The sequence below is a fragment of the Melospiza georgiana genome, chromosome 3, assembly GCF_028018845.1.
Source record: "Melospiza georgiana isolate bMelGeo1 chromosome 3, bMelGeo1.pri, whole genome shotgun sequence".
Classification (NCBI taxonomy): Eukaryota; Metazoa; Chordata; class Aves; order Passeriformes; family Passerellidae; genus Melospiza; species Melospiza georgiana.
In genome coordinates, this window is record NC_080432.1 from 72,878,718 (window position 1) to 72,895,047 (window position 16,330).

Sequence of the window (16,330 nt, forward strand, 5' to 3'; positions counted from 1 at the left end):
GCAGCCAAAGTGGGTGTTTATGGGTAGTGGTAACTAAAAACAACAAACAAACTGTAGGTGTGGCTTCAATTTACTCTTTATGTCTTTAATCATAATAAAGTCGTGACAGAAAAATTGTGAGAAGGCAACTTAGTCTTAAATATGAAATCCAGTGATTGGATTTCAACTGCAGTTTGTTCAGAAGAGGAAGACTAAATTGCTGTTTGCAAAGGAGTGCTAAATGTTGCATTTGCCTTAATCTCACTCAACAGATAATACCTCTGAAGAATCAGTCCCCTGTTGATCTAATCAAATATCTTAAAATTTATTGCAAGTTTTGACATTTTCAATTAAGTTTCGGTACTGAAAGTACATGTACAGTGGGAAGGATCATTCAGAAGACTCCCAAAAGGAGTTTGTTTCTCATGAATGATGCATATGTAAGTCATTTTAGAGAGAGACCCAATATGTAAATCCATAGCACTGAACAGATGTAGACTTTACAAGTTCTTCAGCATGATATGCTGCATACTGAAGTCAGAAGGGATAATTCTGTAGAGTGAATAAACTGACTTGCAAATCTTCAGAAACATGACTGTGCAGATAACTGATACTATAGTTTGGAAAATGTTTGGGCACTTCTGGGTTTGTTTAATTTCAGAATTATAGAAATGGATGGGAAGGAAGTAATGTTTACCGTAAATTTGTGCCCCTGTTCTCTTCCTCACAGAGTGTTTGTGTGTAGGTAGTGTGCCATGTGGCAGAACATGAGTGGATTAGATATAAAGTTAATCCATGGGTGGAACATGTTTCTGTTTTTAACCTGACAGGATTTTCCTCTATGTGTGTCATCCCAGCTGAAGCTTTTAGTTGCTCTGCTGCCCAGTCTCAACATTTTTGACTTTTATTTTCTATTTAAAATTTTAAATCACCAGCAAGAAATACCTTCTGACTAATATGAAGAGTGCTTTAGTCCCAATATTTCTTCAAAGCACATACAACTAAGCCAATGTTAGAAAATCAATCACAGCAGGACCTCTGTCAAGGATTAAAAGCATTAGACCAGCTACTAAAGGGTCATTAGGTTTTCACATTACTTTCAGATATGGAATTGTGAGACAATTTCAACATTATTTATTTCATCTTTTCCATCACATCTATGTTGCATCCAATGATAAATATTACACCTAATGTGAAAGTGTAGGCAAATTTCATATTGTGCAAATAAATATTAACATATGAGCAACATGATCTGCATCTGTGTGGCCATTACCTGGTTCGAAGCCTTCAGATATAATATCTAATACTGTGTGATTCTTAACTGAGGTACCAAAAGAGTACTTTTGAATATGACAAACCTGGCTGTTTCTGGAGCAAAAATAAAGTGTCCCACGTGAGCAATTTGCATGTGACTAATTGATATCAGTCAAGACAGGCAAGGTGGCAGAGTTGCTGGAAGAGACAAAGGGCACTGTATCTGCTTCTGTATATGCTCCTTTGGAAGAGACAAAGGGCACTGTATCTGCTTCCTGACAGACCTGCTGAAGAGAGCAAGAAAAGAGACCTGCAGAAAGCAGAAGGAAAAGGGAGAAAACAACAACAGGGACATGTGTTTGGGAAAAAGGCAGGTGAAAGCAAGAAATGAGAAGACATCAACAGACAAGACTGATGAAAGAAGAATAAAATCTGCAGGCCGAACTTTTAGCACTGGAGTCTCATGACATGAGACTCGTATGCCACTTGTAGCAGCAGTCTGTTTCTCTGAAATGGTTCTAGAACAGGTGGTCTCCACATCCATAGTTACAAGCATAATCTGTAATGTTCTGCTTGTGGCTCCAGCCCCAGAATTTTCAGATTTCTTTGCTGCCTGACTCAGCCAGTTACAGGAATATTGTCTAATGTAGTTGTCGTGGGTTTAGTGTTATTTAACCCCTCGTGACACAGTCTAGCAGTCACAAGTTCGCACATACCCAGGTATCAGTGGGGGTGTAATCAATCTAGAAAACATTACAAGCAGAAGAAGTCTTCATCCACTTCCAGGCAGAGTCTGCAGGGAAGAAGATTAGAAGTTGCAAACAGAAATCAGTGGAACAGTACACAAATAGCATACCTTAATAATACCATACTTAGAGTCATTTTAAGATTTCTTTTCAGAGGCAAGAAACTTCTTTTCATCATGTCCAACCACCTACTGAGACAGATTATAGTTCTTCTTGGTTCAGCCCTCTCTCAAAAGAGGGCATTCATCCTTGCTCCAAATGATGAAGTGTCTTTCTTGTAACAAAGAATGTGAGTGAAGTGTGGGGGGGGAGGTGGAGGGTAGATGAGACTATAAACATGAATCCTTAGGCTAATGCTTAGGAAAGTGGCTAATGCCAAAAAAACCCCACAAACCTTGCTCTGGGACCAACAAACTAACTCAAACACATAAAAACCAAACAAATATCAAAATACAGAGCACAGGAAACAGTATGATTTCTTGGTTGGCATTTTGGAAAAAATACAGGTTAAATAATTATAATTTCCTAGTATAGTAAAAAGTTGGTTATTACAAACCAAGCCTGTCATTTTTCCAGCTCTGTAAATTACTTGATCAACATTTCCATCTCTTTTGTATGCAAACTTTAAAAAGTGAGCAAAACAAAACCTTACACCACTCATTATTTCTGTATTCCGAAAAATACCAACAGCTGGGGCACCAATAAATACAAAAAAACACAGTATGAATAATAGTGGATTACCAGAAATGTAGATGAGTCACCTGCAGTTTCCTGCATTGGATATGCACACACAGGATTCCTGTGGCCCACAGAGTTTTGACCAAGTGAGCTTTGTTAAACTGAGAAAAGATATGAAAGCCTTACACACTCTTTATTTCATCATCTGGTATGTATGCTGACACACCATAAAGTTAGGTCCTTGTTAATCTCCACAGGTATTTAAAGATTTATTTAATTTTTTTTTTTTTTATTTTCCCAAGGTCACGTACTTGGAATATTTATTTCTTGGCTTAAGATCCTGTGTAATCATCCATCTGCTCAGTGATGTCTAATACTCTAATCTCTCCCTTTTTCTGAGCTAATCATGGCCCCAGACAGCATGCACTCTCTCATTAGATGTCAGAGAGGATAAAGGTCTTAGGAATGGTTATAAAATTTGATGGTGTAATTAATACCTTTATTATTGGCTTTAAAAATTTTAGTGTGAGGCTATGTCCCAACCTCTCCTCTGCTCAAGGAGATTGATATGGATGCCTTTACAGCTGGTTTTTGCCTGTTTTGTAGGGCAAGCTTGCTCTATGATAGACTTAGCTCCTACTCCATCCATCCACCAATTCAGGGGACAAAAGGAATACCTTGCAGTCCTCTCCCAGTTCATACACTCAGATTTCCTCTGCCAACAAAGGTGAAAGAAGGGAAAGATATGTGCCTAGGTGTTGTCCTGACATGTAGCGTGGCATGGGCTTTGACTGGGGATTTGGGAAGCAACACTATTACACCAAATTCCACAATGAAAACCTGAGGAAAGGCCTTGGCCCCAATCTTTTCAGATGGCCAACCCCTAGAAAGCATTACATTCAGATGGAAGAATGAATGGGTAAAACAAATTATGTTACATCCTTGCTGTCACTGTCCCAAAATCAAGTTAGTTGCCCCCATTTTTGTTCCTTACATTCCAGTGAAAAAAAATCCAAATAGGAGATTATTTGCTGTGCATTTGCAAAAAGATCTGTAAACAAAGAGCTGACTCTTGCTTCCAAAGCAAAGTTTGGAACAACACTTTGTAAAAGGACTACAGTATCCAGATGCTCTCTCAGAGTGATCTTGTCACCAGATTTTCAACACCCAAAGAAATGTTTAAAAAACCTTGTGGATTATGGCAGAATGCTCAAATATATTAAAAATTACCTATGTCCCTGCAGTTGTCAGAAACTTCTCAATACAAATCTAGATCAATAGCTTTTGAAATTTACTGAAAAAAGTGCTTTGATGCACTTTGTAAACCTTGATGGGGTTCCACACAAAGAAGTACCATTAAAATTGACAAAAAAGATCAATGTGTTTGATACCCCCAATGGTATGAACTGAAAAAATTTGTAGACACTAGCAAAATCACACAAGCAAATTCAACAGAAATTATACTGACATTCATTCAAATTTAGTATTTAAAAATAATCTGAATTATAAGGGACTGTTTTAACACAACTTCTCTGTAAAATTAAAACAAATCCTACAAAAGTCAGAGTACACTCCCAGGAGAGAGAAAGGCAGGCAGTGAGTGGCAGAGGGAAGAAGGTGTTTCAAGAATATAGCAGCTTCAGTACTGAGGCAGAATGAAAGAAAACTAAAGGCAATGATCCAAGTTACATACCTCAGAGCAATTTTCCATTCTACTGTGAGATGTGCTGGTAACTACTCCTGGCAAAACTTTTCAGTAAATTAATGATACACAAAAATTCATTTCAAGACACCCAAAACCATCAATGAATACAGCTGATTGAGTTTTGCTTGAAAAAGAAAAAAGTGAGGAGCGTCAATGACAGTTCATTTCAGTCCCATTAGGTCTCACAAGGGTACAAGCAATGACAGCAGGGACATTCAGATCTAAAGCAGTGAACTCCCTAGATCCCCCAAATTCATCAGTCAATTATTTGGGATGCTCTGCTTTACACCAGTTTTTTAAGCATTCAACCCTTGCTTTAGAAATAAATTTTATTTCCTGAACATTTGCCATTGAAACATTTATAGAAAAATGAAAATTGTAATTGAAAAGCAATGACAGTTTTTCCATTGTCATAAAATGAAACAACATCAGGTCTTCAAGTTTTGAGCAAATAAAGTCAGTTCTGAATAAAAATAAAGTTCTGTTGAACTGAAATTTTCTCACAAAAATCTGCTTAGACCAGAAGGCAATTTTATTGAAAAAAACCTTTTTCCCCCAAATGACAATGTTTCAGACCTTATTTGTTGTATGTATTTTTAGAATGTGTTATGTATCACTAGATAACATTTGCAGACTGCTCCAGTTGCCGAGGTAACTATGTTATTTTAATGATCAGCAGAGAGGATCATTATGTAAAACATTATGTTAATTTCAAACACAGAAAATTGATGTCTTGCTGTTACCTTGAAGCTGCACCTTTTTTTTTTTTTCCCTTAAAGTGCATTTTTCCATGAAAATTAATGGTATAGCTAAGTGCTTGAGTATCCTTTTCAGAGTGATTCAGGATGGCTTTGAAGGAAAATAAGGCAAAAAATTACACCTGACAACCAACTAATAGCAGATGAAGAAATTCAAACCACTGTATTCTTTTACAGAAAGAGTATAGGAAATTTTTTTCCATATATTCTTAATAAACATGGACAGTGTGCAGGAATTTTAGGTGAGCACATCTATAATTTCATTTTTAATTTTGAAATGCATTATTGTTCAGTTAAGGAAAGCAAATTATAACGTATATTTGAGTTCTGTTTGTGATAAAGTGTATTGTCCATGATACAGACCATCTGATGAAGATATTAAAAACAGGACATTAAATTTTTGCTGCTTTTATTAGATTATGTATTTATAAGATTACTAGATTATACCAACAGTACAAATGCCATGGATTTACAATTCTACTGCAATCACGAATGCTCTTTCTGAGCCTGCAGAGACAACCTTGCTGGTGTTAGTAGTTCACAGAGCATGTCTGTTCTCAACCCTCCTTTCTCCATTTAAAAAATTGATCATTATCCAAACTGTGTCTCACATAAATTCTAGGGTTCATAATGGCAATTGCTGCTGTAGTACACCAGCCTCACGATGGCAAATTGTCTCAGGCTGCCAAATGCAACTCATTTTTGTCACCAGAATCTTCTTTCGCCTCTTCTCTGAAGTTCTGCCTGCAGATTGTGTTAAATTATGAACGCTTCATTCTCCAGGTGGAACTGGATGCTTTTATGTATCAGAATAAGATATGCTCAAGACATCTGAGAGCTCCTATATTCTCCTGACACTTCATCATAATCACCTGATCCATTTTAGAGTCAGTGAACTCTTCTGACAATACTCAAAGTGCATTTTGATGGAGTCTATATTTATATGGACTATACCTCTTCGTTCCACGGAGCTTACTCGAATCCTTTCCCAAGGATTTCCTCTGCAGGCAAAGCTCTGACTTCAAAAGGTGGTAGCTCTTTTTCAGATTCTTCACCCATAATTACACCTAATACACTGCTCTTCTGTTTCAACCTCACCACCCCGACATGCCCATCTGACACACTGAGGTTTGCCAATTTGTACACATCCCAACAAGGATTGCAAGTGGAAAAAGTAAGAATGGGAATGAAACCTCAAGAATTGTATTAAATCAGCTAGATACTGTAAAGAGAACATATGATGATTAGCTGGGAATAAGCCATCTATTAGCTAATAGGATTAGGAATTTATTTCCTCCTTCCAACAGCTTATGCTTCACTTGTCCACTATGGGTGACCAAAGACTTTATTCTGAAAAGCTTTCTTTTCATCCGTAGTGTGGTGAAAATAGTGGACTAAATTTTTAGTCCTTTGAATTATTTAAAATTTTCTGATGTATAGCATTCTGCTAGAAAATGCTGATTACTCAAAATCTAGAAGTTATTTTTGTAGAAATCTTCTGACAGAATATAAACAAAATACATTACCCTCTTGACTACTGAAATACACCTGAACATGATGCAAAAAAAAATTAAGTCAAAAAATGGTAGACTTTTCTCTCAAATCTGATACTGTCAAGAATGCATAGACAGAATGGATTAGGGACAACAGGAAACCACAAACAGTTAAAGTTCCAGCTCTCTATGGGGATTTCCAAGCAGTACTTTCTAGAAAAACTGAAAGAAAATTTACTGTAGCCAGCTTACTTCAAGATATATATATATATATATATATATATATATATGTATGTATGTATGTATGTCTGTATATATGTATGTATGTAAATATAGCGATAGGTGTCTATATATGCATATGAATATAGATAGATAGATAGATAGATAGATAGATAGATAGATAGATAGATATGAATCAATAATAGCTTACAGGTACGAACTTCTAATTTACAGCAAACATTTAAATTGTATCTTTGTGGCACTAAGCTTACTTCCAAGATGTCCACAGACCCCATATACTTTCTGGTGGCTGGGAACATTTAATGTACTGTGGCTTATCTTTGTTTATAGGTTTCAGTACTTTGAATGTTGTTTAGACAGTGAAATCCTTCATTAGAGTAAGTAATTTAATAAAGCAATTTGAGTCAGAAAATATGAAATACAGTTTTGTGTGCAAGCTTTCTTCATAGAAGGTAATGTGCGCATTATGAATGTCTTTGAATTACACTTAACACATACAACTTTCTTCAAGAGTCTTGTCCTATTCAGTGCCCACAGTGGATGCACAAGAAGGGGAGAATAAGGCTGAAGGGATACTCTCAATTTGGAGTGCACCAGAAACTAAGTAATTAATACTCATATATTTGAAAACGTGATCTACTGTTCTAATCACTTGTTCTGCAATCATTTAGGTTGATCTTCACAGCAATAAAGATCCCAGAATTTTCTCCACAACCCAAATCAAAGAGACGTAGAAATTACTTATATGTGGTTTATATGAGGGAGTCATCCACTGCAGAGATGAAATTTCAAGAGATCCAAGATCTAGCAGTGCTTTAATAGGTAACATCAGTTTTTCAGTACTCTTATGGTAACACCAATGATGTTTTATTGCTCCCAGTCTTAATTTGGCTGCCTTCTACTTCAGTCCTTTCGGTTCTTACTGGTAGATTAAAGAACTATGGCAAATCCTCCTGAGTAAACACTAACACGCCATTATCAATCCACCTCTCCTTCCTCGTCCTCTGCCGAGCTGCGTGGAGCTCAGACATCGGTTTCGTGCGGCGAGGCAGGTTGCCCAGCCCAGCCATCACCTCCCTTGCCCCTCGCTTAACCCTTCCCCACTGAGCAGCGCTTGAGAGAGGCACCGTGCGGCGCTCAGCCGTGCCTCACGCTGGGACGGGACCGGCTGCATTCACGCCGCACCTCCCGGCCCGTGTTCCCGCACGCTCCCCGTCCATCTGCCCCCGGTCACGGTGTCCCCGCCGCCGGCCGGCGCTCAGCGGAGCGGAGGGCAGCCGGCGGGGCCGTCCCGACGGCGGGGACTCCCCGCTCTCCACTGATGAAGATGCGCGGGGGTCGCGGCCCAGCCGCCCTCAGAGCCCGCCCCGCTCCCTGTCCCCGGGCAGGCCGTGAGGGCGAGGTGGATCGGGCTGTCCCGCGGGGGGGCCCGGCCCCGCCTCTGCCGGGAGGGGCGGCCCGGGCCGAGTGTCCCTCGGCCGAGTGTCCGCGGCGGCCCCGCCGAGCGTCCGCAGCGCCGCGGGCAGGGCCGGGCACGGCCCAGGGGCGAAGGCGCTGCCGCCCGAGGGCCGAGAGCGGTGGAGCAGCAGCGAGGAGCCGCTGACGGAGGAGTCCCCGGGGAGCGGCTCCCTCCTCATCGCGTGTCCCTCCCGGCCCCAGGCAGCGGCGGGGAAGGTGACCCGGGAAGATGGTGACCGTGGTGACGAAGCTGGTGCACTACCTGCACCTGAGGTAAGGGCGGGCGAGCGCGGCCGCCGCGCTGCTCCTGCCGCCGGGCGCACACCCGGGGCGAGCGAGCGGCAGTGGCGGGGCTGTCACCCTGGCTGTCACCGCGGCTGTCACCCCGGCTGGGAGCGGCTGGGAGCGGCTGGGAGCGGGTCCTGCCCCGGCCGGGCGCTCCCCGCCCGCTCCGCTCCGCTCCGTGTCCCGCTCTCTTCCCAGGCGCTCCCGAAGCGCGTCTTGCGGCGCCGCGGGACAGCAGGGCGCGTTGGTGGAAAACGCCACTAAAGTCTGGAAAGTCGCTGTCCCTACCCCTCGTGTAGTGTAATTATCCTAGCATGGATTAGACAAATTGCGTATTTCGTAGTTTTTTTTTTTAAATAAGACTTCTGTCAGAGTGCCTTACTAAGCCTAGTATCATCTATTTCCCTAGTATCATCTATTCTAGTTTAGCCGGCAAAGACAAATATTTTTGCACTGGGTGGAGGGAAAGCAAAAAAGTGCGCACTCCTGGTGGCGTTCCGCTTGTGTTTTGTTGAATCACAGTTTCTGCCCTGTGTATGAGCACTTGAACGTGCATCAAGAGAGTTGAAGGAAAACTTAAATAACATGTATCAAGAATAGCAAGCATAAATTTGATTTCTGAATGTAATGATATTTTAGTGAAGCATTTTCACATAAGGCTGCTCTGAGAGTTGATTTCATCTCCTAATTTTTTTCAAGTTACCCATAGGAATGAGTGGAAAAAAGGGCAGTCAATTGTACTGTAACTTTTTATTGCTATGATTTAAGACTTGAGTCCTATATTCCAATACCTGCAGTCTGTAGATACATTTTAAACAATTGTTGAAATAACAATACTTCAACATTAATTGCATGACAGAAGTATGTAATGTCACCAGTTTCGCCTGTTTTTTTTTTCTCTGCTACTTGTTAAACTTATTCTATAAATCTGACAAAAATCACAGCTCTAATTTTATAAATTTGTGTGCTTTTTTACTGTGTTACTTTGCAGGGCAAATAGAGAAGGAAGTCCAGAAGGAATAACCCCATCCAATTCCTTACTCTTGCCTTACTTCTGTTGTTCTCCTCTAACTGTGATTATTTGTTTAAAGGAATATTCCTGCTGATTTTGAACCAGAGCTTTATGACTCTTTTTGCTTTATAAACATCAGACTGAAAAAATCTCAGCGTCAAAGACTTTATAATATAAAGGGAATTAGGAAACAGCAATTAGTGCAGACAGCTGAATGAATGCAGCAAAGCAAAAAAGTAATGTTCTGTATCCAGTGGCAGCCTGATCACTGTCAAGTATTTTGTAGATATCAGGAGAAAAGATGCAAAAAGGCTGACAAGTTCAATGAAGTTTAAGGATGCTCTTCTCCCACTGGATGAGCATCAAGGCATTGAGAAGGAGTGAAAAACATATCTGAAAGTTTATCAAATGCCTGGTCAGTGCCCTGGCTGACGGCAGAATTTAAGTAGTTTAGTACTGGGTGAAAGAAGTCAATAAAATAAGGAGAGATGTTAAGAAGTCAATCAATTGGCTTTTATATGAGAAGCAGACCTGTTGGAGATACGGCGGAAAAGGGACGCAGTAAATGCAACATTTGAAAGACTGAAGGTTATTAGTCCTAAATAAACGTGAGTAAGGATTAATTTCCATTTGTCAGTGCTGAACAAGAGGATAGATACTTCACTGAGTATTGCTGGAGTGGTAAATAGTGGCCGTATCTGTCAAGATATAAATGAGCCAAAGGTGCTCCCTAAAACCCATTAGCAGGACAGGGAAGATTTGCACATTTGGTCATCGTTAGTGAGTCTGTAGGCTTAAAGTGTGGATTGATTTTCAGCAAGATCACATATTACTTTTTATTCCCATTCATATCGCAAAATCATGAGAGGTAGGGGATAGATGTTTCAGTCAATATCAGTCAGACATAAACAGGTATTATAATTAGGTATTAACAGGTACTTACTATTTGCCTTCTTCAGTAGTGCCCAGCAATATAAAAGTGAATCCAGAAAAGTAATGTAGAAATGAGTGCCTACATATGAAATTGTCTGACATATTCTTGAAATACTATGATTTCTGGTTAAATAATTTTAGTAGGCTTCTGGATAGCCACATCATAATATTTATTTTACTGCTCATGAGAATGGAAGTAGCTGAAAACCAAATAACAGCAAGGAACCCAAAAAAATTCCCTGTCAGACTGAGTTAAGAATGGTAGGTTGCCGGTGTGATGGCAAAAATGCTTCTCATCAGCATTATGCTTTTTTCTCACCCTAGGCAGAACTGTGAAGGATAAGTTGTAACTCCTGTATTCTGTGTAAATTCTTAACCATTGAGTCCCAGTCCATGAATTTAATTTTAGGGTTCTGCCACAGTTAAGTGAATAAATACTATGCTAATATATATTAAGAAAAATATATTTATATATTAAAAAATGCACTTCATAAATTTCTAAGAATAGAGTTTATTACAAGATTGGCCTATGATAATAAAATAGTACACTGGGCATCCCAACAATTGCTGTAATCAGATCCTTAGAGAATAGTAACTATGCCCTTAATTCAGGTCTTACTGAGAAGTAGATAATTAATTCAAATCACTTTAAGAATTGCACAGTTAGCAGAAATGTGGACATCATGGGAACCTGTCTTTGAATTCGACACCTTGCAAAACTCAGGATCCTGAAGCTACAGGAGTAATATTAAGACCTTGGGCACTAAACAACTGTTCCAAAAAGTCCCCTTTCTGAAAATCAGAAGTAAACACACAGAAATGCAATGCTCACGATGGTAGAAGAAATCATGTAGCAATACTTGCTTTTATACTTCCCTCAGCTAATTAACCCTCATGGTTCTGTACCATATAAACCCCATTCTGCTGAGTCATAAACTTCTGATTAGTTTCAGTCAGACAAAAGGCAGGCTCACTGAATGGGAATGGATCAGCCAAGAAACTAATTGTAAAAATACTAAATTAGGTTCTCAGCCAGGCAAGATGCTTTCATATCAATATACTTAATGTAATTAGCTCTGTATAAGTAAAGATTGTGCACCAAGTGAGAGCAAAGCAGTGCACAAAAAAAGAAATGAGCAGTGATTCTTGAGAACAGCAAACAAAGGAGATGGCAGCAGATAGAGCAGTTTGCAATGACAACACTAGGCAACACAAGCAAACTGAAGACAAAGATGTAGACTTATGAATGTAAGACATTCATGAGGAGAGTGAACATTGGATGCTACCAAGGAGCTTTCCACAGTAAACTGTATTGCAGAAATTCAAACTGAAGCATGGCCGGGATTGTTCATTTTAGGAAGTGCAAATTCTTAAGCTACACATGTGGAAAAGCACTGTCCCAGGCTTGAAATGCTATTTTGGAAGTTCAGGTTTTTGGTCAATGAATTATTAGTTTTCACGACCTGTCTCTGAAAGTGGTCAAATGAAATACAGTAATGTTTTTAGTTGAAGCAGCATCTAATAACACTGTTTTGGAGCTGTCATGAAATCCCTACTTTTTCATATGAAATTTTTATATCTTTAAAAAGTTGTCAGCAAATAAAAATCTGCTGACACTGTCAGTTACTTCATCTCTCTGATTCCAGCAACTTAACACTCACAAAAGACCTCACTTAGGTTGTGCAGCTTTGAAATATATGCAAACTTAACAATCTGCTTCTTAAAAATGTGTGGTTTGAGTCTGCATGGTTTGAGGTGTGGCTGATGGACTGAATCCTGCCTGAGCAATGTTCATAACTAGCCTGGCAATGATGATGCCCCTGATGCCCCTCCAAGACCTCAGCATGTGGTGGTGCATGGTTATCTGGAGGAAGGAGCATCTTCCTTTATCCTCTCTCCTGAGAGGATGAAGAAGCAGAGGAAGGAACCCAGCTACCTTGTGCTTAGAGGTCCAGCAGAGGTTGAAGCTGCTGTTACAAGAACACACAGTCTGCACCTTGTGGTTCAGCATCCCTGGCTACCCTACTAGGGCAAGGAGTTTCCCTGTGAAATTTTGAAGAAGTTTCATATTTCTCTTAGAAATCTCTTAGATTTCTGGGCTTGGTACTAGTGTGGCCATCTCTGGTGGTCAAGTAAAGGGCACAAAGAGTTCTGCTGAGTGCTGCAGGGGAGCTTATAGAGCACAGGTATTATTTTATGGCTCCTTATGCTCTTGCAGTAGCATACAAATGGTCTGCATGGACCATTGGCTAGTCTTTTATCAGCCCCTGCTCTCCCCTCAACCCAGAGGTATACTTGTGAATGATTTTGTTTGATTTGTAAAATTATACATTAAAAAAAAATTCATTTTGGGACACACAAATCTAATATTCTTGACTTCTGAAGTTCTTGAATTCATTTTCTTTTAGAAGCTTAACATGTCCTTAGCATAAGGTTTTTTGATTTTTTTTGTATCTAATTTAGCCACTCTCTATTGTTCCTTATACCCTGGTGTAGGAGCACAAGACATAAGGATTGGAAAGAACTTTCTATCTCTCAGAGTGCTACCTTGCAGCTTACAAGAAAGCCACTGTCTTTAATCCACTTAAGGAACATACTGAGCTTTTTTTAAAGATTAGGCTGTTTGTCCTTCTTGATGCGTGTGCTGGAACCATGCTCCTCTTGAAATTCAGAAATGTATTTCTAATTTTATACCTACAGTTGCCAGTGGAAATTTTCTACATATTTATTTTGTATTCACATTGCCCATGAAAGGAAATTGATTTTCCCACCCAAGATACATATGTTCATGAGTGCTCACAAACAGGAATTTTATTGTTGCTTTTTAGCTGCTCGTGCTGAGTAGACTCTTCTCTTTTCCATGTGATTGTCCACATTTGACCACATCTTTCTTGATTATGAGTGATTAGAAGTGACACTATAATTTTACTTAATGTGTGATCAATGTCTGTGATATTAAAAGTCTGCTCTCTAGCCTGATATAGCTAGATGTACACAAAACTGCCTATGCCTTTTTATTCTGTACAACACTGTGTTTGATAGCTGCCTTATGACTGATTAGTATCTGTCATTTCAAACTGATGGGCCCCCTGGCTTATAGTATAAAATGTAGTTATTAAGTCTATTAAATTCATGGACTTGTGCATGATTTTTTATTTTTTCAGTTCTTTCATTAAGCCATTTTTGCTGTATAATATCCTGGACTTTCTCTAAATTGATATCCTTAATTTTATAATATCAGTAAATTTCACATTCTTCTTTCTGTGCCAAAGTTATGAATTAAAATATCAAATAATAAGATCATTAGTTGGAGGGAACCCAGAGAAAGCTTGATAGGAAGACTCCTCCAGTTCATTGGTTTTTCAATGAAATGTATTGCTATCTCTTTTATGTTAAGCCTTTCTCTCATTTACAAACTTGCACTGTTCCCACTGTCCCATTTGTTTAGCTCTGTATGTAGTTGTAGTCCTTATGTGTTCCAGTATCAAATGCAATACTGAAGGCCATATAGGATTTATCTCCTGCAGCCCCTACTCCTTAACACATGTTATTTTAATATTAAAATCTGTTTTTATCTTGGTTAATAATGCCTTGTATTTTATCCCAGTTTTCCATCTACCTTCGTGTCTCAAAATATGCTTTCCTTTCAAGCACTTAAAAAAGACTTGCATACTGTCAAACTCAGAGTAACAGGTGTAAAGTTGCCAGTTTTTCAGTTTTTCTCTTTCTGAATTATATTTTTATGTTATGTTGACATTCCCTGCTAATATGGCATCACTTGAGCTGATAGATTATTGTGATCACTTACTATTGAATTCTTAGGGAAATTATTTCAATATCTAGGACAGATGATTATCTGTTCTGCCAGCCTTAATTTTACCAAATCTTAAACACTTTGTTTCTTGCTAAAATACAATGTAGTGTTATCCACAGATTTTCAGGACTAGTCTGGCTTTTGCTGTCATTATCCTGACAGATTATTGAGTTGGGAAGTTTTGGGATGGCCATGCCAACATTATCTTTGATCTCAACTTCATTCTTACTGTGCAGCAACTTCATTACCATTTAATTTCTCTTTTTCTCTGTACTGTCAAAGAATACTATACGTAATTTAATTTATATTGTTAGGTGTCAAAACCTGTCAGCTGTCAAAAGCCCGCTTGACTTTTGGCAATTTTTACTTTAGCCCTACATTTTTGACTTTTAAGACAGTGCTTTCTTGCCATCCCCTGCTGCTCCTCCCTCCCTCCTTCCTTCTTGTAGACCTTTTGCTCATACCTTATGCAGTGTTTAGATAAATCCATTTATTTTCTCAACTGAAGATGCTGCACACTTGTCAGTGATCTTTATGGAGCTCCCAACCCTTTCCCTTCAAAAGATAATGAACATCTGAGGAACCTGTGGTGAGGCTGTGGAACAAAGAACTCAAGGTCTTTAGGCTTGGGAATCATCTGTTTGTAAGCCTGATCTCTTATTTTTATTTAAAACTGACATGCAGAGGAAAAAGCATGCACTCAGCAAAAAGCTGTTAGTAACAACATGCTGTGTAAAGTTGTCAATTCAGCTCATTTTGACTAGAAAGGATTACTAAATGATTGTATTTCCAGCTCTGCAAAGAAGTCACCCTCTTCCATCAGCACTTTTGGCTCAAGAAAAGGATATTTGTTCATCTCTGCTTTGAAACAGCTTAAACCACTTTCTGACCAATCTCTGATAACTGACAAAAGAATTCTCAGAGTGAATGAAGAGTTTCAACCTAGCAGTTTCCCCTCAATTGAACTTAATTCCATCTTTGACTAAAGGCCATCACCAATGCTTTGTTATCATTTAATGTCTCACCATCCTGCTCCATGGGATACCTCCTGGAAACCATACAAAGGCAGGAGGATTATCAGAGCCCAAGGAACATGTGCCCTGGCACACTCACCATGTCGGCTTCTCACTGATGAGAAAGCTTGCCTGGTGCAGTAGAAAGGGACACACTTGTACTGTTTGGAGATGGAAGAGACCTTCGCCATCAGGGGAAGGATGGTTGGCAGATATCTTCCAGACAGCATTTCCTTCTCCTCTCTCTGATACTACCTGGCAAACCAGGCATGGCCTTGGGTGGGCAGCCCACATGGTGGCTTTTCCAGCACTGGAAAGGAGATGGCTGCACTAACTGTGAGCTTGTTTTCCTCATTCTCTTAGGGAGTACAACAGTATGTGTGGCATACACACAGACCTTCATTCCCTCACTATTCCTGCTCAGATGCTTATTCCTTCAATCCTTCCTCACATACCATCTCAGCAAAACTGACTGCAGTAAGAATTGAAAAGCCTAATATTACCTTTTTTTCCTGTAAGATTGATCAATAGAATCAATGGATATTTGATTTCTATCATGCAATAAGTTTTTATCAGCCCCATTCCTCCATTGTACTGTCAAAACTTCCTTCATAATCTCTGGATTAAAACAAAAGCAGCCAGTGTGGCTGTCAGAGTCCATCAGCTTGGAGGCAAGGATTCCCTTACTTCAATAATTTTTCTTTCTGTACCATAAAGATCAAAATAAGAAACAGTGCTGTATGAAGTAAGATTTGAGGTGTCAGAGATTTAAAGCAGGAACAGTGAAAATTAATAGAAAGTCAGCTCAAGAAAATGACATAGACCAGCACATTTTACTTACTAGAAGCCAGCAACCCAGAAAAAGCTCTTGGGCACTGTGTCCCACTGAGCTGCAGAAATTTGAATAATTATCTGATAGAGGAATTAGGAATCCAGACATTTTCTGGACTTACTGTTATGTA

The 16,330-nt window shown here is 39.4% G+C and overlaps 1 protein-coding gene across 1 annotated transcript in view; it reads left to right on the plus strand.

Moving 5' to 3' along the window:
- The first annotated feature begins 8,496 nt into the window (after positions 1-8,496).
- The window catches only part of ARHGAP18 (Rho GTPase activating protein 18), a 93,303-nt gene continuing 85,469 nt past the window's right edge, over positions 8,497-16,330 (plus strand). Inside the window, exon 1 of the mRNA XM_058020148.1 lies at positions 8,497-8,584. Coding sequence (XP_057876131.1) covers positions 8,541-8,584 — 44 coding nt within the window. The 5' untranslated portion in view covers positions 8,497-8,540. The remainder of the gene's footprint in view (positions 8,585-16,330) is intronic.